The sequence below is a fragment of the Echinococcus granulosus genome (assembly GCF_000524195.1).
Source record: "Echinococcus granulosus chromosome Unknown EG_S00004, whole genome shotgun sequence".
Lineage (NCBI taxonomy): Eukaryota > Metazoa > Platyhelminthes > Cestoda > Cyclophyllidea > Taeniidae > Echinococcus > Echinococcus granulosus.
This window is the reverse complement of record NW_020170384.1, coordinates 1,722,118-1,749,713: the sequence shown is the minus strand read 5'-3', so window position 1 is coordinate 1,749,713 and position 27,596 is coordinate 1,722,118. Positions and strand designations below refer to the sequence as shown.

General features: G+C 41.6%; 1 protein-coding gene across 1 annotated transcript; it reads right to left on the bottom strand. All coding sequences in view use genetic code 11, as the record gives it.

Moving 5' to 3' along the window:
• Window positions 1–466: 466 nt before the first annotated feature.
• On the bottom strand, window positions 467–26,449 carry EGR_01166 (Vacuolar protein sorting-associated protein 4A; the record flags this gene model as incomplete). Its single annotated transcript, XM_024490415.1, has 19 exons — window positions 467–568; window positions 640–780; window positions 2,086–2,388; window positions 2,439–2,705; window positions 2,785–3,033; window positions 3,615–3,724; window positions 3,759–3,870; window positions 3,907–3,983; window positions 4,518–4,612; window positions 5,222–5,290; window positions 9,275–9,345; window positions 15,063–15,269; window positions 19,828–19,962; window positions 20,397–20,639; window positions 21,390–21,548; window positions 21,717–21,803; window positions 25,514–25,650; window positions 26,082–26,309; window positions 26,371–26,449. The coding sequence occupies 19 exons, from the start codon at window positions 26,447–26,449 to the stop codon at window positions 467–469; spliced, it is 2,871 nt and encodes a 956-aa protein (XP_024355234.1).
• Window positions 26,450–27,596: the final 1,147 nt, after the last annotated feature.

Sequence of the window (27,596 nt, the reverse complement as noted above, 5' to 3'; positions counted from 1 at the left end):
TGGTTCGCAAGCATGAGGGATGCATCTAAGGGGCTCAACATGCGCCTCTAGGGGGTTCTGGCGGGAGCTGCTTACGGTGGCCCTTGGCGCTGGGTTTGGTCTGCTTGTGATTTGCCGAGGGGTACACAGGGAGACAGGATCGGCAGTCGGCACGAGGTGTCCCTGGCCCGGCTGAGCAGGTCTTTCGATACCGGAGCTCAGACTGGTTTCACAGTTTACAACTACCCTCAATCGATCGTGGGAAGGTCTTATAGTATCAACAGAGAAGGCGGTAACGTTTATAGAATAACAGCAAGGAGGGACAGAAGGTCACGGGTGGGAGTGGTGGGCACGGATGTGTTCAAAGTGGTTCAGTTATGAACGGAGGGTTGACATTTGCTATCACAAAATGTCGAGGGACGGGGCGTAAGCGCTAAGCTGAAATTAGTAGTGGGGGGATCGAGTTAACAGCCGCGTGAATTCCAACCTAGCCTTCCTGACCGAAATCCCTTGTGAAGTCGCGCTGCTTCTGAAGATCAGCTTCGTTAACGGTTGGCTTGGAGCGTTTCACTGCCTGAATCATATCGTCCTGGAAGACACACAGTGAACAAATGAAAATTGTGGCGCTAAAATAAGTAAATTGTGTCTTGCTCCGCCTACCATGCAAACAATGGGGTCGAAGAGCCTGTCCCCTTTAATCTGAGTCCAGTCCATTTCTTTGGCACCTGGATCGCCGGGAGAACAGGGAGTCCAAAGGTCATCCACTATTTGAGAGGGGTCCGCGGGAGAAGGACCACGTACCTAAGGCAAGTAATATGCAAGGGGCGTTGGTAACTTCACCTTAAGATATTTGGAACTTCAAACAACAGTAGAAACAAAATTTGCCAAAGATTCCGGCCCCTTTTAAGCACAACATTTTGGCTGCAGCCTTCGATACTTACCAATTGCTAAAGATTACTTAAATTCGAAAAAGGGGAATGTTTTGGCAGTCGTTAGCTTAACTAAAATGAAGAACGTCGAAAGGTGTGTAGTTTAAAAGGGCAGCTTGTACATTTTACGTTCCCCAAACCTCTAAAAAGGCAGAGCACTTTAGGAAAGCAGCACAAAGAAATGCACGAAACCCTGCTTATAAAACTTGTAGTTTCACTTCATATTGATCCGGCAAAAATTGCAAGTCATCGTGTGAGAACGCCTTAGATGACATGCGCAAAAACGTGTTTAACGATATGGTGACACCAATCGGTGCTATTTCTGTTCAATTTCTTCACCTGCGCCTATAACTTCGAGCGGGCGACTTTGCGGTGTTCAAATAATTCACATTATAAACGAGGTCAATTTCGCATATCCGAAATCAAATAACCATAGCCGGTCTAGGCTTTTCTCTGAAGAATGATTGTGAAACCTCACTTAACTGCCATCAAGGAAATAGGATATTCCACTCAGAGTATGAAGCCCGAGTTTGGCACTACTCCACTGATAAAGAACTACTTCAACGTCTAGCAGAAAAGACACCGTTCCCACAAACACGTGCATACACATTAGCCTCTGACAGATCTACAGTTCATATGCATTCATATAGTTTGGCTTCAGTTATGCTTAGGTAATTAGGCCACTGCATTACGAATTTAGCTGATATACACTTGTTGGAGTTATGCAATCAGACTCAATGTTTGAACTACCGCGGCACATTAATGTGGAAGCACCCTCCAATTTTCAGTTTGCTACGTGTAGGAGAAAACACTCAATTTTTTTAGATAATTTGATACAGAAGTGGGGAGACACACGATCTGAGCTTAACTATTTGGGCCTCCTACACAGATCTTGAGCGTGCTGTTTAAATAGGTAATAGTGTCAGAGATAGATGAAGAGAAACAGAGCATACCCATGTGATGGATAAATATAATTACTAAATGGACCGAGTGAACGAGGATGAAGAAAGCTATTTCCAGCCGTCATCAAAGACGCACTCACATCATTTGCATGTGTTATGCACCCACTCCCTCCCACGTGCACATGACTGATAATCAGCACCTTCTCCTTCTAACTTTTCAAGTGGTTTTACGTTGAATTCACAATCACGACAGATGAATTAAAGGTAATACGAACCTTTTTGAAGTGAGTGGCCGTTTGAACCTTCCGAATAGGCGCCATGAGGGCCTCACGAACGCAGATTGCAATATCAGCCCCCGAGTAGCCATCGGTCATATCGGCGAGCTTCTTGAAGTCAGCGTCCGTCAGTTCATGTGGCGTGGTGCCGAGATGCATGCGGAACATTTTGGCACGGGCCGGAGCCTCTGGCAGTGGGATATAGATGCGCTTCTCAAAGCGTCGGCGAATGGCAGAGTCCAAACACCAGGGGATATTAGTTGCGCCCAGAACAAGCACATCTTTATTATTTGTTCCCACACCCTAGAAAGGGCACAGTGACAATAAAAAGTCACCGCAGCGTCAGCACTAACCTGCATCTGTACGAGGAACTCCGTCTTAATTCGGCGGGCTGATTCGGATTCGTTTTCACTACGAGAGCCACAAAGAGAGTCAACCTCGTCGATAAACACAATGCTGGGTCGATGCTGGCGGGCCAGCTCGAAGAGGTTCTTCACAAGCTTTTCCGATTCACCCAACCACTTGCTCACCAAATCAGAACTAGAAATTGAGAAGAAAGTTGATTTGTTCGCTTCTGTTGCAACGGCCTTAGCGAGGTATGACTTCCCCGTTCCCGGCGGCTATAATAAATGAGAGTCAATTCATGAGACCTAAGAAAATTAGAGAACCTAGATATCACCAGAAGTAAAATACACGTACGCCATAGAGTAGAATACCCTGCCACGGTGTTCGTTTTCCAGTAAACAAATGCGGGAACTTAATGGGTAGAATAACGGCCTCTTTGAGGGCTTCCTTAGCCGCCTCGAGGCCAGCAACATCCTCCCACCTAACATTAGGCTTCTCCATGACGATGGCTTCACTAAGTTGGTTGTGGAATTTTGTCTTTTCGGCGTCTTCCTCCCTATCCGCTTTGATTGGCTTCCTCTCTGTAGTGGCTTCTGCAGCTGCCTACAACCAAACAACGCTCAAGTCGCTATAATGGCATCACTATATTTGCTGAAATGGTAGACGAGCTTATGTGGCTGTCACAGATCAAAGAGTAATACAACTAGTGAATTGTGTGAGGTATTTCAGATATGTCCGCATCTCCTCCATAAAAATCAAAATAAAGCACCAGTATTTAGAAAACAACGCTTTTGAGATTTCAACAAAAGACTGTAAGTGCTAAACTAGCATTGAGGAGAAAAATATGGAACAAAAAACAGGAAATGTATTTTCCAATAACAGTGGCGTTAGAAAGACCGAAAGCAGGTGACCATATCAATAATAATCCAAAAGGGTAGGACTTTAAAGTTAACAAATAACAGATTCTACCAAAGGTATAGACAGAAGTTTCCATGATAGATCCAAATGTCTGTGAAAAAAATGTGGTACAGTTATATTTCCCCCGGTCCAATTTAATGACAAAGAAACGAGTAGAGGTAGTTAAGTCTACGACTAAATAAATCCTGACTTAACACAAAAAGTAAGCATTAGGATTAAAAGATAGACCTTAAACGAAAGCAAAATAAAACAACATTTTCCCTTACTTCCTCGCCCGTATTCGACTCAAGGTACTTCTTAATCTTTTCCGCACGATCTAGATACTGGCACACTTTACTTTTGATACTGTCCCGAGACTTATCATTATGACATCCGTCTAGGTAGACACTAGAGACGCTAAAAAAACCCACATTTCAGGGCATGAAGCATGTAATCGCATCCTATCTGATAGAGACGTAGCGCCTCCTCATAGTTCTTCTTTCTGTCCTCCTCAGTAGCCTTCACAACGGTGTCGATACCTTTCTATAATTTAAATATCAATAATGAACAATAACTAACATTAAGTGCCGCACTAGCGTCATTAGCCATTCCTTCAGACGAGAAGCTGGTGCTCCAAAACCGCGCAAGACAACTGACTGGTTAAAACATTTATCTACGACACCTGATAATGATTGAAGACTGATAATTCTTTTTCCTTGATCCCCTGCCTCCGTTTGCTGTTTCACAGAATTAACTCAAATTAATTGTACCTTACCATTTACAACCTTTATTAGCCAAAGTACTTACAAATTTTTACAATTTATTCTGAAACTTCACTAGCTATTAAGAGGGCTTTTTAGGTCTTACGCTTTTTACTAGTACTTCTTTAGTCATTTCAGAGTAAAATTCACACCACTTTTGTTACTTAGTGGAGGTCATACTGTGATATCAATTCTCGGGTCAATTCCTTGGCTTGCCAAGCGAGGCAACTGCTAAACAAAAAAATTTAAACCATTGATCACAGTTTCGTGCCCTCACATACCCCTGTTAAGACGCGATTTCCCTAACATTCCCACCTCGTATTGTCAGTATTTGGCTAAGGTCACTCCATCCAGTTTTGCAAACTTTCCTAATAATTGTAGTGTACTAGACTCATTATATTAAGTTGTGGCATCCCAGTCTGCACGTACCTGACTTGCGTCCCCAACATGGCCGATCGTCTCTAATCCTCTTAATATCCGTCAGCATAGATCCCCTGAGAGGTTCCCTGCGTGGCATTACTATTCTAAACAAATCCTTACTTCGACACTTGCCAATCCGCCTTCATGATTGGAGTACCAACCAGGTGAAGGTTGCTGACGGACGGCAAAAGCCCAACCCAGTGATGGAATTGCAGTTATCTGCTGGTAAAAGCCTACGCAGGGGCTAACGCCGTCAGCAGCCTCCCGCAGTGTATTCGCTGATGATTCTAACCCGTGAATTAAACATACATCCCCGTAAGCACCAGTACGGTTTATCACGACCTCATTCAAGACAAAGGACGCAAAACCTGAGCCAGCAATTTGGGCCATCAGTGAATAAATATAAACCCATTTCTTTCTTGCAAACATTACTTACATTTGAGGATTACTGTCGTAAAAATTTTAGTGGTCGGTGGCAAAGAACAAAGAGTGTTCGAGTACAAGGTCTTGTGGAGTAAAGGTACACGAAGAGGAACGACGACTGGAAGAGACACCTCTGTGACTGTGCTATTCCCAAAATAAATGATCATGGCCTGTACAGTTTTTGATGAAGTGAAAGGAAGAGGGCGAAGAAAGTAAAAAACGGCGTGGTGATCATTAATGGTGGCCTCGCTGTGGCATTAAGAGAGTGCTACGAGGCTCACTTTTGTTACGCAGTGGTGGCAAGAAGCTGCTTGATTACACGAGGAGTCGTCTCATCCGTGAAGTGAAGAGTGGAGTACCTACGATAAGAAAAAGAGTAAGCCCACGTTAATACGTTCACTATCAGCCACACAAGTGGGGTGTCCCAATGTAGCGTTTCTTTGTTTGAGAATAATTCCACTTTTTGTTTTCGAGGAACAGTCAAAACTACGAGAAATCGGTAAAAATAGAAATCGGTGATACATTAAGGAAAGTAAAACATCTGCGCCATGGTAGCCAACTACCCGATAAGATGCGGTACACCCTCCCTTGGAAATGTAGGAGTAGGGAAACTCCGATGCCTCGAAATCACTGGGTTATAGGATTAGTAAACCCCCACTACAGTTATTATTACACTCACGAGCACGCCTATCGCTGCTGTCAAAACAATGTGTACTAAGATCACCTCTTTGTTCGTCCATAGAACGCTTGCCGTTACCGTTCGCTCGCCATCATAAGGAAGCCGTACTGCGTCCATTACCGATTCGCTCCAGCCATTATACGAGCGAATGAAGGCAATTAAAGGCGTATAAACCTTCGGGCATGAAGAAATACAAACAAAAATATCTTACTGTTGAAGCAAAACCAAGTTTTATGAACGCCTTTCTGATAGATTTTAACGGTCAGCGAATCAGCTGCGCCCCATTGCATGGCAAAACCACAACCTTGATTCATCAAATCGCGTTGAGAGTACATTTATAATTCAATTTGAAACAACCATGCACCCTATTCCAACGTGTTCTTTCGCTAGGCCTCTGCACCAACATCACGACATTTCGATCGGTACGATGCAAATCGACATCATACCCAAAAAGGAGTAAATTTTACAAAAAATGGCAATAAAGATGCACCAGCATCAGCACTTCTATTATTTAACAAAGGCATACATGTACGTAAGGAGTGCAGATAAGAGTGCATAGTCGACCAATATATCCATTCTGTAAAATTTCATCGCACTTCTTTTCGGAATTAATAGTGGGTTAAACACGCTCCCCTAGTTTCATTCGATTGGAATCAACTTTTTACCAGAACTATACATCAATACCACGATCCTTCGATCAATTTCATTTTCCAATCAAAGTCAAACCTACAACATCTACAACTGCGCTCATGGCGGAATAAGAACTGATCAAATTAAGATTTACGACATTGAAAAAGCGAAAGATTAGCCACTTACAAACACGAAGTCATACCATTCTTACATTGTTTAACAAATGTTACATTTACCTTTACAGTAGTTACACACTCTATTCCACGATCAGAAATGCTCCCTTCCCAGTCAGCTATATTACGGTGTGATGTACTCCCTACGAAAGATTTGAAGCAAAGCCGCAAACGTGATCCATGAAACTAAGTTGGCTATGTGTATTTTTCTCCAAGAGGGAACAGAAAGATATGCGATAATTTTTCGATTATAATCTGGAAAGGTGATCCAATTGTATGAGTCCTTTCTAAATATTTGGAGGGGAGGGGGGTTAAAACAAAAAAATAGATGTGACATCTTTAGATGGCGATCATAAGGATAAAAAACCCAGCCAATGTTACAATTCATACAAGGCGTTTCCTTTAAAACTATGAGTAGAATAAACGTATCTGCGATCGACAGCATGTTAGGAATTCGGCCTGAATGAAACGGCTCGAATCGCAATATCTTTAGTTTACCCGTTAGTCAGTAAATGTGTCTGAGAGGAGTAAAAAAAAATACTACGTCGAAGAAACATGTTACACATGGCACACTAAAAAGACTACATGCCTATGGGAGGGCAATGAAAAGCATACAGGCTGAGGGATGGGCTTGTGGGCAGAGACAAATGAAGGAAAGTATGGTCATTCTTAAATGGAAACCGACCGTAAATAAAAATATATGCTGATAGAACTGCAAAAATCCGTTTAGAAGAAGAGCTGCATGAAATGAGGTCAATTGTGCATTCTTACTAGCAAGAAAAGTAAGTCTGGTAGCAAAAAACGGCACCTTGCACGATGAGGAGAGTCTAGTTGCACCCGATTCCGCGCTGGTGGAGAGAACATCACATGCCTATTCAGTCAGAAAAGCTAACAAATATACGGTAAAGTACTCTTTACCCCAAAATCGCAGGTATTTCAATAATAGTATGTCACTCATTCGCCTTATAATGGATACAAGGGAAGAAAAAACACCTTGCGCAACTTCGGAAGTCGTTTAGAGAACTAAAAACCCATGTAATGAACGGTAGTCAGATTTTATTTCTAAAAAACCATTTGTTCCGAAAATTTTGGACTCTCGCAGAAGATAGCAGGCATGAGATCATAAATTTACCGATGATTACTTAGCATGGAGACAAACGGGTAAAAATGCAACCATCCATGGAGTTTCTTGTGCTATTTAAAAGATTGAAGTGTACCCAAGATTGGACGACATTATGAATTAAGTATGAAATACTAACTCCGAGTTCTGCTAGATGTCAGTAGTGAAATTTCAGATTCACCAAGTACATATAAGATTGGGTGAATTAGGTTCCATTTGCCTTACTCAAATACGGCTTAGCTATCTAAAATAGTACACAAGGCGGAAGGGCAACAGCGACTGGATGTTGATTTGTACCTATTATGCACGCTACTAGCAATAGTTAACAACCATTCAAAGCATTTCAGATATCGCTTATTAAGATGGTCATTTTGATTTAAAATCCCAGGCACTCGGGTGGCGGGTAATATGCACGGGTCTTTGAATTCATCCTACACATTTTGACAATCTAGAGGGCTCATGAAATCACTGAGAAGGCCGAAAGGTACAGCAGATTTATAGACAGTAAGAATTCATTTTGATGTCAGGAAAAAAAGTGATTTTCTTCAACCTGACAAAAGGGTGCAATAGATACACACACATTTCACGTAGACGTCATCGGATGAACTGCCCAATCAGAGAAGTGACGCGTGCAGAGGAGGTAAGCACACACACGCGATACGGAATGACTACGAAACACAAGCATACGCACACGCAAGACCCTCCTCCAGTGTCAAACCGGTACAAACACGCGTACTAATGCAGGCAGTGACACCACTGCTTCCGAAAACAGGCATGATAGCCGCTCCTCTGAAAAAAAACACTAAGCCCTTCTTCCTAGCTGGTGATTTCCCTCATTATAGCCCAATCATATGGCAGCCGAACTAATGTCCGGTCTATTTCAAGGCTTGTATAGCCGGATGTGGCGCAGGAACTAGTCTAGACAAAAGATATATCGATGGTACTGCCCCCAAAAATATTATAAGTGGTAATAAGCACGAGGGGAAAAAACCCACCCTTCCAAATTGGTAAAAATTTGCATTGTCTGTTAGAGATTCACTTCGTTGTAAAGCGCATGGACTGCATGAAATAGTAATCCCCTGTTGTTCAACTGCAACAACTGACACTTGACAGCTTCCATTTACCTCGTCATGCACTTGTCTACCGATCCAAAGCCTTCAGATGGGAGAGGAGATGTGAAACAGTTGTGCAAAGAAAAACAAGACTGACAAACGAAGAAGAGGATCAAATTGATAAAACTAGTAGAAGAAAAGGAAACTTAATGGAGCCCAGCATTACCAGCGTTTCAAATGATGTTTCCTCAGAAGTATTAACAATGTTACTACAGCAATCATGCTTTCTAAAGGTAAGATCTTAATTCTAGCTATCGATAATAGGATAATTCATTGACTTAATACGACACTTTAGTCCAAAACTTAAAAAAATCTATTTAAAATTGCCTATCGAAACAGAGATAAAAAAATAAGTAGGAACAAAAAGGTGTAGAATTAAATTGATTAATATCTTTTGTGGCTCCCGATCTTCGACGTAGACGTTCTAATTCGACTTGAAGCACTCATAGTGGAAGCAGAGTTCAAATTGTGAAATGACGCAACAGTTCATCGCTTGTCGTTCGACAAATAAAGAATATAATTTTGAGGAGTAGTGGCACCCCAATGAAACGGGAGAACTGATATGCTATTAGATGTGAATAGACACGTAGCATAAACTGTCGTCAATCAAGGAGAGGAATAGGACTTACTTGATTGCATTGAGCAAACACTGGACGCTTTTCGGGTTCTGCTCCTTCAGCAGTCGAACACAGCTCTTCACCTACAAATGCATGTTTACAATAAAAAAAAAAGAAGAGAAGAAATGGATGCGATTGCAGGACCTAGGATTGGAGCAACCCAAAGTTTCTCCAAATTAAGGCGACTTTTAACAGACTGCTCTGCGTTTCGGAAGACACCAAGCACTTAAATGAAGACCGTGGAAATGGCGGCATGCAAAAAATGCGTAATGACCCTCTGCACAGGACTGGTACACAAATTGCAATAAGCTGTGATGGAGAGGGAGGAGAGATCCATTTTGCCTCAAATCGGAGTACCGTCGTTTAAAACAATCATTCCAAACCGAAACACAAAAATCGAACATACTTTTCCAAAAAAATGGAGTGGGCTAAAATAATTCGTCCTTATTTTGCCAAATACAGCCAGAGCATTAATTTTTAATGCCACGAGGCTCACCCACAGCCAGCCCTTAAGGGAAGAGCTCATGCATAGGGAAAGCACCGTTACAACATCAAAGTATAAAGGATTAAAACGTGACATCAAAGCATGGTTATGCACGTTTGCTAATTCACTTTTAATTATCGACAGTAAATTTAATATTCGGAAGCCTAGAGACCATTAATTATTCATTTCGCCTCCGCTCCCACCCCCTCTCCTTTCCACCCTGTGTGCGTTCATTGGTGGGTAGAGAAGCCTTCTAATTAATTTTGAACTAGATCAAATTTCTATTTATTACCACAATCCTTTTATCCATGTTCGCGTTCGTCTTCACACAGTAGGGCACATAAAACGGTACCGCATCAATAGCGCCGCCTTACGCAAACCCTCAACCGCCAGACGAGTTCACATATTCATTCATTCCAAAAAAATCAGGAGGATTATGCACAATAAGGTTATTTAGCAACAAATTTCCATGATCTTGGTCACTAAATTTAAGAGGCGCAGTTTATTTTGCCAGTGTTAACCAATTAACCAATTCACCCCGGTGTAGAGGCAGGAAGGCCTTCGGTTACCACATGTACAGAAAAATGGAAAGACCATTCTTTGGTTGTAGTGTTTAATCATACAGGTCTTTATAACATCCCACATTGGCACGGAGCTTTGTTCATAACACCCATGCCACCTAATTCCTAACCCTTCAGAATCATGACGATGGATCTGGTTACGGACTCGCATCTATTAATTAACATCTTCAAGGATGCCTGAGGTGCCACATTGATGGCAATAGTGGGGCATCCACCACGAAGGGTAATCCTAATTCCCCTGCCTAACTACATCGCCACGCCGTCATTGCGGGGGAAGTTGGGTTGTGGGCGGTTGAATCCAGAGAGGGACAAGGGCCGTTGAAGTGGCGTCAAACTGCGACAACTGCTCCGGTCTTCAATGCCGGGTGGTAGAAAATGCTACAACAAGTCAGTTCATAAGTGACCCTTTTACAGTGGCGCACGTAATGTGCCCACTGCAGACCACCGCCCATTCCTTAACACTACTTTCTAAATTGCCAGAATAGATCGCCTAATGAAGGTTTTAGTATTTAGAAACCCCATCTACTAATGATACAAAATGAATAAAATTCTAGCTCCTGTCTCGTGGAAATTTGTGATTACATGGAGAGCGCAGGGAACTACATAGCAGAACCGCATTCATTTTGGTTGTATGCTTGACTAGAGAGAACTTCTTATTCTCCCGCGAAATTGGCTATGCCACCAGCCACTTAACTCTACTCTCAGATCCCTAAACCTATTAACGTTCTAAAGGATGACTCAAACGCTACAATTCACTTAAATTGGACCTAAATTTGTTCCGCATCCATCGGAATTCATGCTAGAAACAAAAAAGGCGGCGAAAGCACCTACTTAAGCCAGATTAATCGGCAGGTGACAAACGCCACAGAGAGGTGGCCAGAGATGCCACGAGAGGAGAACGACGCCTGCTGTGTAGGAAGGCGTTAATTGCTTCCACCAGCCCCTCCTCTCTCAAATGGATAACCAATAATTGATGCGTAGGCCGAGAAAGAGGGAAAGACTCAAAAAGTACTTAATCGACTGCCTGAAGCCGTGAAAATACAGAAATGACCCGATTGAGGAAAAAAAGCGCTAACCGATTTAAGCGACACCGAGCAAGTTGATGCACCAGCAAAGTTACAGACACCTGGATGACTACCAAACATTGTTATGCTAACTTAGCTACTGCAGCCCGGTGCCAAACTACAATTTTAGCAAGTAGTATAAATTTACTGAGGCAGTAAATTTTAATTAGTTTTAAGGTGGACGATGAACCAAAAAGGAATGAGAACAAAGAAGTAGGTCATAGGCCACGTTACCAACGCAACTCCTCCTGTGTGGGGTTTTGAACGTTTTCTCCCTACTGAGAACGAAGAATGGAAGTCAGAAGTCCTAAACTTCTCACCTTTCACCTCAAAAATAAATTAAATGGAATTGACTACTTTTGATAAGTAGTGAATCACCAATGCGATGGGTGAGTGAAGAAAGAAAAGAACCCGCTATGCTCACTACACCCCTCATTCCAAAAGTCGGGCCAATCCTTCTGGCGTCTGGACAGGCCTGTGACACGGTAGGATATGTGGGGGCAGGGGGTACCCAAATGCAGTGGGAGGACAAACGCCCACGCGCTTCTCCTGTATCAACACAACGATAATGTGATTGTGCGCATAATTAGAAGTGATCAAATAAAAAATCGTGTAAAATGAGCAACTAGACTTGAACAAACCAAAACAAATGCAATAAACAAGCTCCTAGATATTTTGCCGCCAATTCCTGGGTCATCGGTTCGGATGAAATTGTATTTGTTTCCTACTCTAAACGGACCCTTTGAACTTCGCGGGGAGACTTAATAAATTATGGCAAAACTATGCGGAATACAGGTTTTCCTGTTTTCACTGGTGGCAGAGTAAGTTGATATGATTTATTTCATAAACTACGGTGGCTAGCGGTTTCGTCTAACCAGATAATGGCTAAAAGTGGTACACAATGGCATGTTCGCTAGTTAAGATGTTATCCGAGGATACCAAGCACCGTAATGTTTAGGTTACACTGCAAGCGACCACCACAAGTATGTAATTTGGTGGAGTGAAACCCACGCGTAACAAGAGAGGTTTGAAAGGAAACAGCACTATAGGCCTTCTGAAATTGCCATTCGCAAACGGATTATCGCTTGTTAAAATCCCCTTTATTCTCACTTCAAACAAGCAAAATAAACAACAAAATGAATCATTTGAATTTCATTGGAGATATGAAGCTAACCGGAAAGAAACAAAAGCAGTAAACCCTTAGCATTATTGCCATGGTGCGCCGTAGTTTCCTGGTTCATTTCATAGATCAACCCTCCGAGCAGTTCGTCGAAACAGACTCAGAATCTGGCAAATGTGATATGGGAAGACCCCGATCATTGCACTGGCGAGGATTGCATCACAAGCACTCACCAAAAGATGGCCATTTTGATAGTACACCAAGTGAGCGGGTTTGAAGAGGGCATGTACACGCTTTTGAGGATTTGCCATTAAAATATCAATTCCCCGTAGTTCAAGAAAGCGGATGTACCGGGTTTCAGCAGAAAAACAAAGTCAACCGGTCTACTTTACCGCATTAGAAAGAAAATTTTAGGCCCACCAATGGAGTATGATGTTTACAAGCGATTGTAATGGCTGTGGTGTCTGATAACCATCACGACATCGTTAATGCAATAAGCGTGACATCCAGAGATGATGGGGTGCTGTCCAAATTTGTGCAAGTGATGATGCTTATAATTTGCCCTCACAAGCGCTTGCACGACCGCGCGGCAATCAATTTAACCCAGAATACCCTCAAATCCTCCCCAGGGGTTTCGACTTTATGGCTGCACACACAAAATTACCTTTTATTAAGTGTAGCAAAATTCGACACATCTTGGGCGAAGAAAAAAGCAGTAAAAATTCGAAACTGTTGCCAAAATGCCTCAGCGGGCCAACACGAGCGGTGTTCACACAAATTTGCAAGCTTTCACTGTCTTGAAGCTCATCTGAACTTCAAAGTAAAATAATGCATCCAATTTTGGGTAGATGTAATTGCATTTCACGAAATCTGGCTTTCCTTACCTAAACGACCCTCCAGTTACTTCTTGTACGATGATATGACAGCCTCAAGTCGGTCCGTGTCGGTTGCGCTCCTAGCCCACAGCACACCTGTCATTTCCGTTCGAACACTCAGTCATCACGTGAAATACCAGACCGACTCACAACCTGTCGTGTGACGGAACTGCATGGGTGAAGTGAAGTGCAGAAGAGTTGAACGTTGTAATGAGTCGAAGTCTTGCACAAGAGTAGATATTTACAAGCTCAGATTAGCCACATTTGATGACAAGAAACGTGATTCACATAATGTCGCATAAACTACTATCGCCGCTGGCCATCTTGGTGAAGGGGACCTGGACCAAGGTGGTCCATGAGAAAGGCGCTAGTTGTTTTAATAATACTGCATGCGGCACCACCATGGTCGCATGCCTTTTGTGTAGTTACCAGAATCATATCAGATGGCAAATTGTTTCATTATCTAATCAGTGAGGATGCGTTAGAAGTACGGGAATGGAGAGCGAAATCCAGTCCGAACAAAGTAAACAGAGCAAGGTGTCAATCGGATATTCGGGAACAAACAAATATTAAACGAAGGCTAATGACCTGCCCTCGTTACTTTCATAACAAATTAAGAATATTCGCGGTTTTACACAGGACATACGATTGGGCAAACAAAAGCACGCAATTACGATAACAGGCGGGCATTGAATCATTGCGAGGAAATGAAATGACATGAATGCCTCAGCGGAACGGGTGATAAGTTGGCAAGGCGCCAATGGACCCATGCCTAAGGAATAGTAGAGGGACCTACGTCACACATAAATCGTCAAAAGTAGACGGCCAAGTAAGTGAAAAATTCCAGCTAGTTAGGAAGCACTGGCACCTTTTTATGAACTGGTTTTATTCTGAACTGCAAAACAGAGGGAACGAATGGGCTTGTGTTCTTAGAATTCCGTAGCGGATAGCAAAAGGGTCTTCTTTTTTCTTCACTGCTGATGAAATTTCCTACAACCGCCAAGACGATAGCTCCACACTAGCATTGTTAGCAAAAAACGGATTCAATTCATAATTGCCAATATGCTGAGTTCATTCAACATGAAAAGCAACGGCACTTTGCGACAAGTACGAATGAAATGTAATATTTTTTGAATTTGAAAACTGAAGAGCTCCAGCCACGAGTGAAAAATTGAAATCATGAGGCCAAGACTTTCACAGCATGGGTGCTAGAATACACTGATAGAAAGAGTATAATAGGCCACACGGATTATTAATTTGTCACTACTTTATTGGATATGTAAAACAAATTCATTTTATGACGATCTGCGCAATTCAGCAACCCTCATTCAAAAGTCAAGAAGCATCAAAAGTGTAGGTCGTGAGATCGGACATCTCCACAATCCACGGTCACCAGAACTATTTAAAGGTCGAGCAAAATAAGAGCCATTTTTGATTACGCTTATCTTATGCATCATCTGGCATGTTCCAGAAGTCAGATGGGATCGGATAAGTGAACACTGTTTTGTCAAAACGACCATAGTCACCTGGTAACGCAGGTAGACAATGGAAGCTCCGAACTGCAATCACACGGAGGCTAGATTCCGAATAAGATTGCTCTCTGCCAGTTATTTTCTACTTGATGATCAAATTCATTCACTGATTGATGACGCAGTTTGAGACAAGGGAATACTCACATCAAGTTTGGAAGTCTTTCGGAAGACGCCATAGGGATCGATGTGGTCGTAGAGAATGATAACGCCCGTCATGACCCGTAGTAGAAGCATGAGAGTGTCATCACGGGTTACGCGACTCCGCAGGGAAGGCTTCACCAGCAAACCCCGGCAGATATGCGCCATCGCTGCGAGGCACTCAGAGGTGACATCCATGGGAATCATCGCATCCTAGAGCAGAAAGTATGAAAAAGGAGCCATGTGCAAAGTTGTATATCCAACTTAACAAACATTTCTAGTCCTCTCTGGTTCCGTTATCATACAAAGGTAAACACATTTCATGGATGTTAATGGATCCCCGGTGTTTACAAGGGTACTTTTCGGAAGCCTCCAGAGACAACTTGGACATTGGATCGGTACCGGAATTGTGTAACAGAATGCTATTTAGTTTAGCTGCCTGTGTAACAACGTATTACTTTCGAGTCTCCCGTGGCTTGTAGCCACATGCATGTCATTTGTAGTACTTGGCGCTCCTCCCCTCAAAAAAACCCTTCCTGTACGATTTTAACAAACCTACATCTGGAATGGCACACCTCACGTCCTGGAGGGAAATTGAGATGCCCTATTGGTGGAAAGGTAGTCAAATGCACTGACTGGACGCCAAGTCACAGCTTCACAGGAGGAAGGCATCTACTGCAAATGGGCGAACACGATGAGACTCATTAAAGAAGAGATATCAAAAAAAAATAGACTAAACTTGAACAAGCCACTCAATCTGGAGTTATGAGTTTGATTGAATCGAAAACAATGAGTTGTGTTCGTAGTTCGAAAACTTTATATCCCCCTTTTGCAAGCCGCTAAAAAATAACTTAAAAGGCCGAAGAAATGCAAGGAATGAATCAAGAGCATAGTTACTGCGAAAATTGTGCATTATTAGCCCTACTTTGGGGGAAATTTTCCCTATAGAACTTGATGGATACAGGGAATATACTCACAGTAGAATATTGACGGGATTCTAGCAAAACAAAGCCAATGCATTCGCACAATGGAGTTCCCAATAAGGAATGGCCTTGGATTCAGAAGTTTTATTGTGGTTATCAAAACTATAGAATGATTTTTAGTCTCTTTCTCGTGTAGTTACCAAAGTGGGAGAGTCACCAAGGGGAGTGTAAAGAGCGACGTACAAGGTAAGGGTGAAGATGTGACCGATCGACACAGGTAGTTAGATGAGTCGGATTTTTCAGTTCCCCGTGAGTCGACTGCTGCATGGGTGGGAGGAAGCTATGCTACTTGTCTCCCAACCTTGCTGCCCGTTTATAATAAGGCTACTTCTAGACTGGCACGGTTAAAGAAACGCTCACCTAATATGGGTCCAAATATTTCTCACGTAGAGCAGACAGTGCTTTTATTTAGCAAAAAGTGCATACGCATCCCGAGGCTAGGAAGGGCTCCAGTCAAGCAAATTAATGAATTACTGCGCGGTCTTCCTACAGACAGGGGTTATTTTGATGCTAAAAAAATTAACTGCCACGCACTTAATTGCCGCACAAATTCTAGCTATGCAAATGGGAAGCGAAGGCACTAATAGAGGTAATTTTTCTTTACAGCATCACCCCAAAAGGTCTGTGCATTGCAGAGATGAGAAAAAACCAGTGATTTTGTACAATACTGCAGTGGTGGTGACACTTCAACACACAAACCTGCTATGGGCGGTGTGGTTGTTTACATAAAAACAACATTACGACATAGTGAGCAAAGTGTCGAATATAACTTTTCCTTATTGCAAAAGCATTCTAGAAGTAGACACGTAGAGACAACAATAAAAATGTTTTAGCAGCATTAAATGCCAAGACTGCGATCGATCTCAACAAATGAAAAAATACGAGACTAGCTAAGAAGTATAGAATCTGTAGGACTTCGCATCCATCAGTTAAAAAACGAGTGTTTATTCCTATTGGGTAGCTGTATTATAAGGCTACATGACGCATAAGGAACATCAACGAACGAGTGGAGTACGGTAGGGGTTAAGAATTTGAAGAAGTAAACCAGGCAATATTCGGTGCTGCAAGATTCAGGGGAAAACATTTAGGCAGAAAATATAGACGATTTAGAGAGATAATTCTCATCAAGAATTCGACCTTGTAAGCGATAGGGATAAAGAACAAACAACTTGAATGCTCATGGAAAGTGCACATTTATTAAAGTCCCTGAATATTTGATTGGGATCATGACGTCTTTATAATTCTGGCGGAAATAATAACGAAGACAATCGAACTCAACTTATAAAATGCCAAAAGTTCAACCACTGGACATATTTCACATGATCGAGCCATCGGGAGAATCTGCTTACAAACGCCACGAGCCACAAAAATCGGTCTCGCAAAGAAAAAGTTTTAAAGGTTGAAATAAATGCAATGATGACGATAAAGGCCTGGACTTAGACTCTGACTATTCTCAACAAATGACAAAAATAGGACCCATTTATAGGTCTGAGGCACTGAATTTTTTACGACCTAGTATCTGACACAACAAAAACAAAAAATGGAAAAAATAGCAGAAAGTATAAGCGCTTACAAATTGAAAATGAGCAAATCTGGGCTCTTTAACCAGTTAACATGCCTTCTCCGACCGTGTCATCCAGTAGTATTCGTTTTCGTGATTCAGGTGGAGTTAAAAAATAGTATTAACAAAACCAATCACAACATCCAAACGAAGTAAAATTCAGAAAAATTCATCAAACTGGTACAACCGTAAGCCTGATGAATTGTCAAAAGATAGCCAAAAAAGGAGGAACTGTAGAAATTATAATCTACGGAAGAACATGAAAATTGGACTGACTTCAATGTTCCTAGGAGAAAACAATAAAGGTAAATAGGCTTAAAAAAACTTGAACGAGGTCACGCTCTGTTTAGAGGAGGTGGAGAAGGGGGTGAAATAGGGCAAGTTAAGGTGGAAGGCTGAATGTTTACTTCTACCCCCCAGTCAGTGACATCCCACTAATGGCCTTCACAGAGGATTGGGCGAATGACAGGTCGGCACACACCCAAACGCACCACATACAACCGAAACAAGAAAAACATAGTTTGACTGGTTCCATGTGATATCCCCACTTCACGCCACCAAGAACCGAATTTTCACAGTGACCCTGAAGTGCAACGGAGCACAACCAAAGGCGCGTAAACAAAACTAGACTTCGATGCAAATAAGCAAACGCCAGGACCCTTGAAGTGTCAAATCAAAAATACCACCAAAAACAGTCACCAAAGAAGAGGATGAGGCTCATAATAGGGCAACGGGAAGGGGAGAACCTGGGATCCAGAGTAAATGCTATGGTGATGGGCACCACCCACAATGCATGTATATGATTTATGAGGTGTGAATGATGCGTGAAAAGTCAGCAGGATGCGAATGACGTTTGCAAAACGGCAATGAAACCAACACGCAGATCATGAACCAGTGTCACCTATGCTTTTCACATAGCAAACATTTTTCGATTTCAAAGTATACCACGCCTTAATTTAGGTATTTTTACAACGGAGAATGTACATATCACGAAAAATACGCATCGAAAAGAGGGGAGAAAGTGTGCAGAACATGCAGTGTCCTTTCAAATGGGCTACCAAAAGTGGGAAACTTCAAATTAAAATAACGCAGGTGCAAAAAAGTGCAGGAGTTAATTAAAGGGGTAAATACGTGCTCTCTGCATAATCTAATATCAGTAAAAATAACACAAAACCAGAGAGCATAAATCAAATAACTCGAAACGGTTGATTATCAATAATACTGAATGCCAGAATCTAAATTCCTCCAATAGATGAAAAGCACATCAAACTTGTTGGCAGCATAACTGGGAGACAAGTGGTTCTTTTTCTAGGCAAAATGTTAGAGTTCTACAGGTGTCCAGGAAATTTACCTCACTGAATTCCACATCATTTCAGACGGTGATTCATGATCAATATTGAATGCTGGGCGATGAATCTTAAATGCCGAAGTTGTTGACATGTGATTTTTTTACCTTTCTCCAGAACTAAATGCCAGAACTTTACAGATTTCTAGACAATCAGCTTAACAGCTCATAAATTGACACAGCAGTTTGCCATAGGTGCCTTCCGGTAATGGGTAAAAGAAAAATCCTCTAAGCAATCAGAATAATAAAGGCCGATTAAACATCTCAAATCCGGCCGATCACAGTTAAAACGATGAAAATTAGTTGAAAACTGTTCTTTTGCGCCTAATTTTATGCCCTTAAGAAAGTCAGAACGAAAAACAACATTAACGAGAGTGGTAGTTCGGTAAATTGACAGAGGGCGGGGAGGAGTGAATAAAAAACGCCCCGACCTCCATTGCCCTAGTCATAAAACTCAGACTGATCCTTTTTACGATCCTGTTTACAAATCCTATCATCAGACGACAGAAATGCGAAGCTACTTTCACCGGAGTGCTAGAGCCTAAAAGTAGGCTTCACAGCAGGTGTGGGAAGGATTCACAGAACGTTTCTGATCTGACCATTAACAAGATTGAGGAAGAAATGCGTCAAAAGACATTTATTTAAACTATGCAGCAGTGACTACTCGCCAAAAAATGAATTTAAGAATGTTGTTCGATTTTCCAAGTACAGAAACAATAGGCCTGGAGACTCACCTACAATATGTAGCGCACCACAGTTAGACGAAATCCGTGACACAAGTGTGGACGTAGGATGAATCACACACGCGATGAGTCGAAGGAAACAAGTGAAAACGGCAACCATACAATCTATTCCCACCCCCGTAAAGGTAGATAAACATACTACTGATCGGATAGGTACGATAGCATCAACAGCAGTAGAAAGTTCTTGGAAAAAGAAGGAGAGAGTCACGGAGGCGCGAAATGAAGCACCAAGATATACGCTCTCTGTACCCATTAGCCATCGAATAATCATCCACTAATGAAGGAAGCCCACACTCCACAGACATAAGAATGGAGCTCGTATGGAGACGGGCGACTGCTTGTAAGTCAAATGAGCGCGCAGAGAGAAATTTCAGACCTATCAGACATCAGGCGAATAGTTGTTTAAGGTACTCCTTAATAAAGGATAAACAAGTGCAAAGAATGTTTAAAGAGCATCAAGAAGGAAGATTATTCATCGACACCGTCTCTACGTGAGATGATAGTAAGTCAAGCACAATGAGCGACCACGAAAAATGGGACTTTCGAACTTTTAAAAGAGAATGCAGTTCTCAATAAGCGTAAACTACATTTGTTTTTCGACACAGTTATCTGCTGCTACACTTGTGCATTTGTCTCGAGGTGCAAACAATAACTGTGAAGCTTCAACGCAAGGAGATTTCTTGGTACAGCTGAACCATCTTAAGGGACGGCGTACTCCAGCTTCTCGAAATTGCAAATGTTCGTTTCACGGGCTTGCTGAATGCTTGCAAAAAAGTTGCTGTGCCGGGATTGTCGTCGACACAGCTTTGAAACGGTGATGCTGTGTAAACCGCCTATTGCTGAGCCTGTAGTCTTCTGTAGATAGGACCAGATAACCATAGATTTGAGCTTGACATACTCAACGACAAGAAGCTTTGTTGATCGCAACATGCCGTTTCGTGCAGGGAGGTGCTACGAATGTTGCCCACCATCTTGAGCGATGGCTGGACTGGACTCCACCACATTGCTCACGCTACACGCTCCAGTTGCGTTATTCATGGTAGTAGTTGAACGCACTCGTCACTTACTACTGCGTGTAGCACCGCCATGGTAGCGTACCTTTTTAGATATTTGTAGTGGCATTGCGTGGACAAAAACAAAACACGAAAGGCAATTGGAAAAGTGGTGGAAGGACATTTGACCCTACATGACTCAAAGCTTCTGGTAGGGAGAGCAGCGAAATAAAAAAGTGGGCTAACAGGCCGCAAAGTTCTACAAGGTAGCGACTAAATGAAATCGCAAAGTCGGAGTAGTTTATCTCAGGTTCATACAATGAAGCAGAAATTGCGTGCTTAAAAGTCCACGTATTCGACGGGAGCATTGACCTGCTCAACTCTATATTTGAAACTAGTGATTACTATCACGCAAAAAACCAGTGGAAAATATTCCACGAAGGGATGAGGGTAAATTAGAAACCCACGACTGGGTTGAGAACACTACAATTTATTCTAAATAGGCTTTGCATAGAAAAAAGTTATCAAAAACAGGCACAAGAAATCCAGAAAGCGCCATTATATTTTACAAATTTAACAAGATTTAAATAAAGTTAATAAGATCAGCGACTGCTTATTTGGTGTTAGCGAGAAAAATGAAAAATAGAATATAGTATTAAAGTCAAAGACACTGCAGAGCAAAGAACAGTCTGTTTACAAGAGTACTCACCACCATGTGACACTGTGTGGCATATCGGCTAATAAGTTTGAGCATAGGAGTGGCTTCCGCGTAGAAGAGGGACATCTTACTGCAACACTCATCACTCAGCTCCTCAATCCCCTGTCGTAAGAAGGGCTCCGCACCGTCCACATTGCATGGAGCTGAAATCTAGGCGGGGAAAAAATATGCATTTTGTGGTAATTCGGTGTGCCTTAAAGCGCATTGTTTGTAATAACTGCCACGATAACCGTGACAATAGAGGGGCGTTTGCTTGAACCATTTCACTTCCCTGATAAATTTTATTATTTAGATTATGGCGGAGGGAAGGCCAAATACCTGTCGTGAAAAATCGACTGCAGGCCTTCTTCTTTGGCGCAACCGACGGTAAAAGCTGAAGTCGTTCTGGATAGAAGGTTTGGTCATCTAAAAAAAGAAAGAATACACAATCGTCGTATGTCCGTTACAAACTGTGCACATGGTTAATCGGATAATTAGGTTTTCCAGGTGTACTGAGTCGTGCGCCACTGTACTGTTGTCCACTGACAGTCCATTGTGTTTCAATCTTGCGAGGAAATTCTGATATCGCTCCAATTTAGGAAGATGAAGGATTTGAAGGGATACTCACAGTTGTCACCTTTAAACCAGCAGTTATGAAGAAAGGCATATCAGGTTATCATAGTGCCACCTACTGTGTAGGCTCGTCTGTAAAAATACAATCAGACTAAATGTGGACTACAAGATCAACATTTCTCTACTAGCAAAACGATAAAGGCACAGGCTTCACGAAGTCATCACAGTGAAATATATGTAAACTATTATACAAAATCAAGAGAAAGGACTATCAAATAAGAAGTCTGCAGACAGTGCAGGGTCCAGAATGGAAGCACGAGTTATCGTCGTCAAGAAAGCTATGAAAACAGTCATCTATCATTACAAAGAAAAAGAGAATAAAATTGATTATCCCAAATCACAGAAGATATACAAAGGCAAAGAAACGTCTCCGATAAGAGAGCTGGGGTTGTCATAGCCAGTGAGGGTGAGCAGGAAGTCACCAATCACCATATAAATGTCCGCAAAACCACCTGTACTAACTTACGCGTCAGGTTTACATAAAATTACAAACAAACCGATGATATAGAGGCATTGACGCCTACAACAGAAGAACTTGAGGTATTGTGGCAGAATGTGCCGTAAACACGAATCTACCAGTCGCTATGATCATACTGTCACATGTGGGAAATTCATGGGGAAATCATGATGCAAGACAACGTCGAGGGTAGGACTTATTGTGGTCGAAGGAGGCATAAACACAAGACCTATGTGACTCGTAGCTAGGGAGTGACGAGCGAGCAGGAGGGTCCAGTCATCCACGCACACGTAGGCGCGCACACGATCTCCCTCTTCTTCCCTCCTCTTTCATCAATGATGCAACGCAAAAAAACACTGGTCGCACACTCAAATAACTTAGTCACTGACCAGCAAAACCACATCCCACCTATTGCAGCCATTTATCTTTGATAGAAAACCCCGCTAACAAACAACCAGTTTGTCAAGGGGGAATTCTCGGATCGAAGATCCCCTTCCCTCATCCATCCAAAAAACAGTGAACCATAGAGATTTAATAAAATGAATGCCTTCTGTCTAATACGTGGATGGTGTTTATTAAGGACGGCATCTTCGACGAATCAGAAATGGTTCGTAGTAATCGAAATAGAAACAGATCAATCGAAAAATGCAGCAGCGAAAAAAAGATGATAAAGATTTCAGTGATTCTTCGAAAGTGAGAAAAATAATTTGAAATTTATCTCCGCCAAGTCAAAAAAACAGTAACTAACGCGTTCGCTAGCAGCCTCACAGGGAAATTGACCGCTGCAGCCCAGAAGTCCAGTTGTTCTAAAATGGTACTAAGTGGGCTTATTTTGTTTTCCACTTAGCCAAATTCATTTTCCTCTAATTGTGTCAAATAAGTGCGACATGTGAGGTCAGGAGAGAAACTTTGGGAGCCGCATCATGCAACACTGGTAGTGAAAGTGTTAAAATTATTAACCTCTATCTAGTAACAAAGTACTATTAAAATAGGTCAGGGCATCCAACAGCGAAATAACATGCAAGGTCCTAGAAATCAACAAAAGTAAAGTGTAACGGAGAAGCACAAACTGGCAAATAGGCATACTAAGCAAAAAAAGATCCAAGGAAGATGGATGTGATGTTTTGGAGGCGGTTGAAAGTGGACTTTGAGCCTAAGACAAAAACTATAGCCCGCAGAGAGAACGAGATCCTGACTGTATTAGGTAAGACCAAAAAGTAAGGCATAATATGAATAAGTTCACGGTTGTGGAATGGAAGAGATTAAACCGGCGATGAAGTTAAGCTAATGATACTTCGAAATTTTCAGCATAAATGCCACTACCGTTCTTACTTTAGCGCCAAAATGCATGAATTCATGGATCCATAATAGTGTGAGACAGACTAATTGGGGCAAATATTTTTGGCTCCATATAACGAGGCCCATTAATAGCCTGGTACTCGGAGAAATTGCATCGAATACTAAAAAATACGCTTTCAATTTAATTTAGTAATTGTAAAAGTAAGATGTATTCACTTGCAATAATCTCTGCTCCCTCTCGGGCTCTGCGCAAAACTTGATCGTGAGAATTACACTAACGAGGTAAAGCCGAACTTTCGTTTGGGAAAGTAGTGATGCCTATTGAGGTGAGGAAAGAGTTTGCCGACGTTACTTGCCATCTTATTCCTTGAGAATTACAAGAAACAATTGAAGTTACAGACACGAAAGCGATCTCAAAACATGATCAGCTCCGTCATAATCCAGTCTCTAAGTGGAACAAAATTTAAACGGTTCTTGTAAGGATAAAACGTAATATAGCTTTCAATTATCAAACCGTAACTAATTAAAACAATGGGAACAAGCCTATGCGCCCTTCATGAAATCATTTAAATTGTAAATAACTCAGTATGCTTGTGCTTAACTCGCGAAAAGGTAAAGATGGTAAGGTAAAAATGAACTGTATCAATATCAGTCAAGATAGAAAGCCTTCACCTGGAAAAAAATACGTCTCAGACGCCTCGTAAACAGCAGAAGCAATCACAAAACGACTTTAACCACCAAGTCAAAGGTTTACAGAGGTCGATATCAAAAATGGGAAATCCTGGTGGCCAAACAATGGGTTTGATTCGACGAAAGGTCATAACAGTAGAGGCATAAGCACCTAAAGCTGATAGATCAAATATCGCTCCACCAGCAGAGACAAAGCAAAAGTGAGTCAGATGTATACGGACAAATGCGCAACTTATAGGAAAACTCTAGTTTTTCACCTTTCCCTAATGCATCACACTGAGTCATGCCTTGCCAAGCTGGGAGCACAAACAAGCGGATAGAGCTAGAGATTTGTCGATGCAGACGAGAAATGCCTATAGTGGGGATTTTTTCCTGAATATCCCAAGTATGATGATGGGTAGAAGTTACCAAATAAGCTGCTTTTGAAATGATATGAGCATTATGTGCCGCAATGAGATACAAGAATAGCATGCCTGAGCAGAAATTTCGAAATATGACGACTTTAATTAAGAGCATATACGATTGAGACATGGCAAACTACGCATTCCACCTTCAACTCAGAAAGCACTGCAGCAGATGAAAATTTCGATTAGTTTAACGAGGATAAACAAGAAAAGATTTTGACGCCTTTTTCTACTTTGTCTTAAGACCAACTACTGTACAACCAGGAACAGAGGACTAAAACAAAGTGGAGGAAAAGTTGCCAAAAATGGAGGAAAGGACGCAAAAAAGGGTGGAAATAGACAAATTTATCGAAAATAGCGGTGCTGAATGCAGTTTGTAGTTGAATTGATCTACTAAAAACCCAATAAAAATCCAACAAATCGATATGGCAAAAGCATGTGAAGTATCATCTTAACCAGTAGAAACAATCATGGCGCTTAGAGTTCTGAACTTATGCCTTAAACAACACTAAATGTATAGAACAAACACAGTAATTATGAAGAGATTTCAAATAAAAAGTAAAACAAAATAAGTTACGGAAGCTCTAATAACAGGGGCGGTAAACAGGGCTGTAAAATTACTGATAAGTAAAATATTTTGAAGGAAACCAAACCTTAATGTTGTCGAATTGCATAATGAAATCGAGAATTTCAGCAAATTGTTTGAACAAGGCCTGTTGGGATTCCAGATGTTCCCAGACGGTAAGTTCGTCTGAACAGAGTGCATGGAGAAGCCGAGGAACAGTTTGTGCTGTAGAGAGGACGAAAACAAACAGAGGATAATATTTTTCGGACGAAAACAAAGACTGAATTTAAGTTAAGCGAATATATTAGGCGGTAAGTCATTTCAATGTAATAAACGACGCCATTCACAGATGACATCCGTAAATAGTGAACGCATTAGACGAACATATACAATTCTGAAGAGCACTGACCCAAATATTTGACTCCCACTTCTGAATAAAACGTGCTAAGGTTACAGAACTCATAAGGAAGTTTCAAATCATATACCAATACACATTCAAGTTCAAATCTGTCTCTGAAGAACAGTAACGACATACTTAAAGGTAGAAATTAAACTCCTTCATTTAAGTAGGAAAAAACAAGTCCAAGGAAGATCATCGTTAGACATAAAGGCAAATTGCGCAGCGAATCCTAGTGATTTCAAATACAATAGACTACCCAAATAAACACCGAAGTCGTAGCAGATACGAAGTTGATGAACTAGCGGTACTAAGGCTTCCCAGGCTGCCTCCTGAGCAGCGTCATCAGTGTAGCGTTCAATAGCGCTTCGAATTTGGGCCGCGGCTCCGGGGTAGTTTCGTACGATCATTAAAATATCATCTGTATGTGCCAGTTTCGTGTTTATTTCCATCCAAAGGTCGTATTCCTCGTCAGATGGCTGGCAATCTATTGAAGCGATCGTTTTTAGTTGTTTGGAGGTAAGCGAAATAACAGACTCATAACATACTTTCAAAGTCAACAAATATGTCGGCATCATCCTTTATCTCCTCAAAACGACCCGTGAGAAGTCGGATAATGTTTCCCATCTCCGCCTGTTATTAAATCCGACTAGATTAGTCAGGAAGAATTAAATTTCGGTGGAGTGGAAAGTCTACAAAAGAATCGCCTATTAGTCACTACGCCCCAAAGGCAATTTAGCAAATACAATTCCAAAGGTTATATTCCTGGCACCACAATTACAGTAGAAAAGTGAGTCTAGAGAGTTATGGAATTGTCTATTTCGAGAACAATAGTTGTGAGGTAAACTGTTGACCATAATAGAAATGTATTATCATTTAACACCAACTCAGACAATCAAGAAGCGCCGACCAACCTCTCACTCTGAACAAAACCTTCAATGTACGCGCTGAAATCAAAAGCATGAATCAGGACAAATACAAAGTGTTTGGTTAGTATGAAATAAAAAGTTTCCTAAAGATTTTTTGTTGTTTCTATTTTTTAATTGTTTTAAGAGGGTGGGTTGAACAGTATGAATGGCCTACTGGCTTTGTAGAGGGATTAGCTTTTAAAAACTGTAACGGAGTGGCTGATTACCAGAAAGAAGAAAAGGCCTCTTGTCTGGGATATACTCCGTAAATGGCACCTAATAGGAGCCTGGATTATCACAATATTTTTGCTAGGACTACAAATATTGCATTCCAAGGCAATATTTATTGGTGTTCATGTAGATCATCGAGACTTTCCTAAGATCGGAAGGAAAAATAACACTCGGGCAAGAAAATATGTATTTTGCACCAGTAGGTCTTAGAGCTTCTGGTGTGGTTTAAAGGTTAGTCTTCCCGGTGAAAATGCAATGGCAGAGCACTCAAGTCCCGCCTTTACCAAAACCGAGCGTTAAACAAACAATTAAATGCATGGCCTTAAACCTCTTTTGAGTGTCGTCCTGGGTGCTTCCCTTGGTCAATCTCCCGCGTAAGCTACTACAATGTAAGGGGAATACCTACAAGTCGACCTCGCAGGTCATCAAATCTGCATACAATTTAGAAGATATTTAGCTGCAACATCATTTATCCCTCTTGGCGATATTGTTGCGTCCCAAGACTTTCCTGTTCCCCATTTATTTGCCTGCCTGGGTTTCATTCAGATAGTGGAAGGGGTATCGCTTTTTTCCGTAATTGCTACTATCATACATGTACGAAAGACAACTCCGTAATGAACTTTTAGATGTTTCGA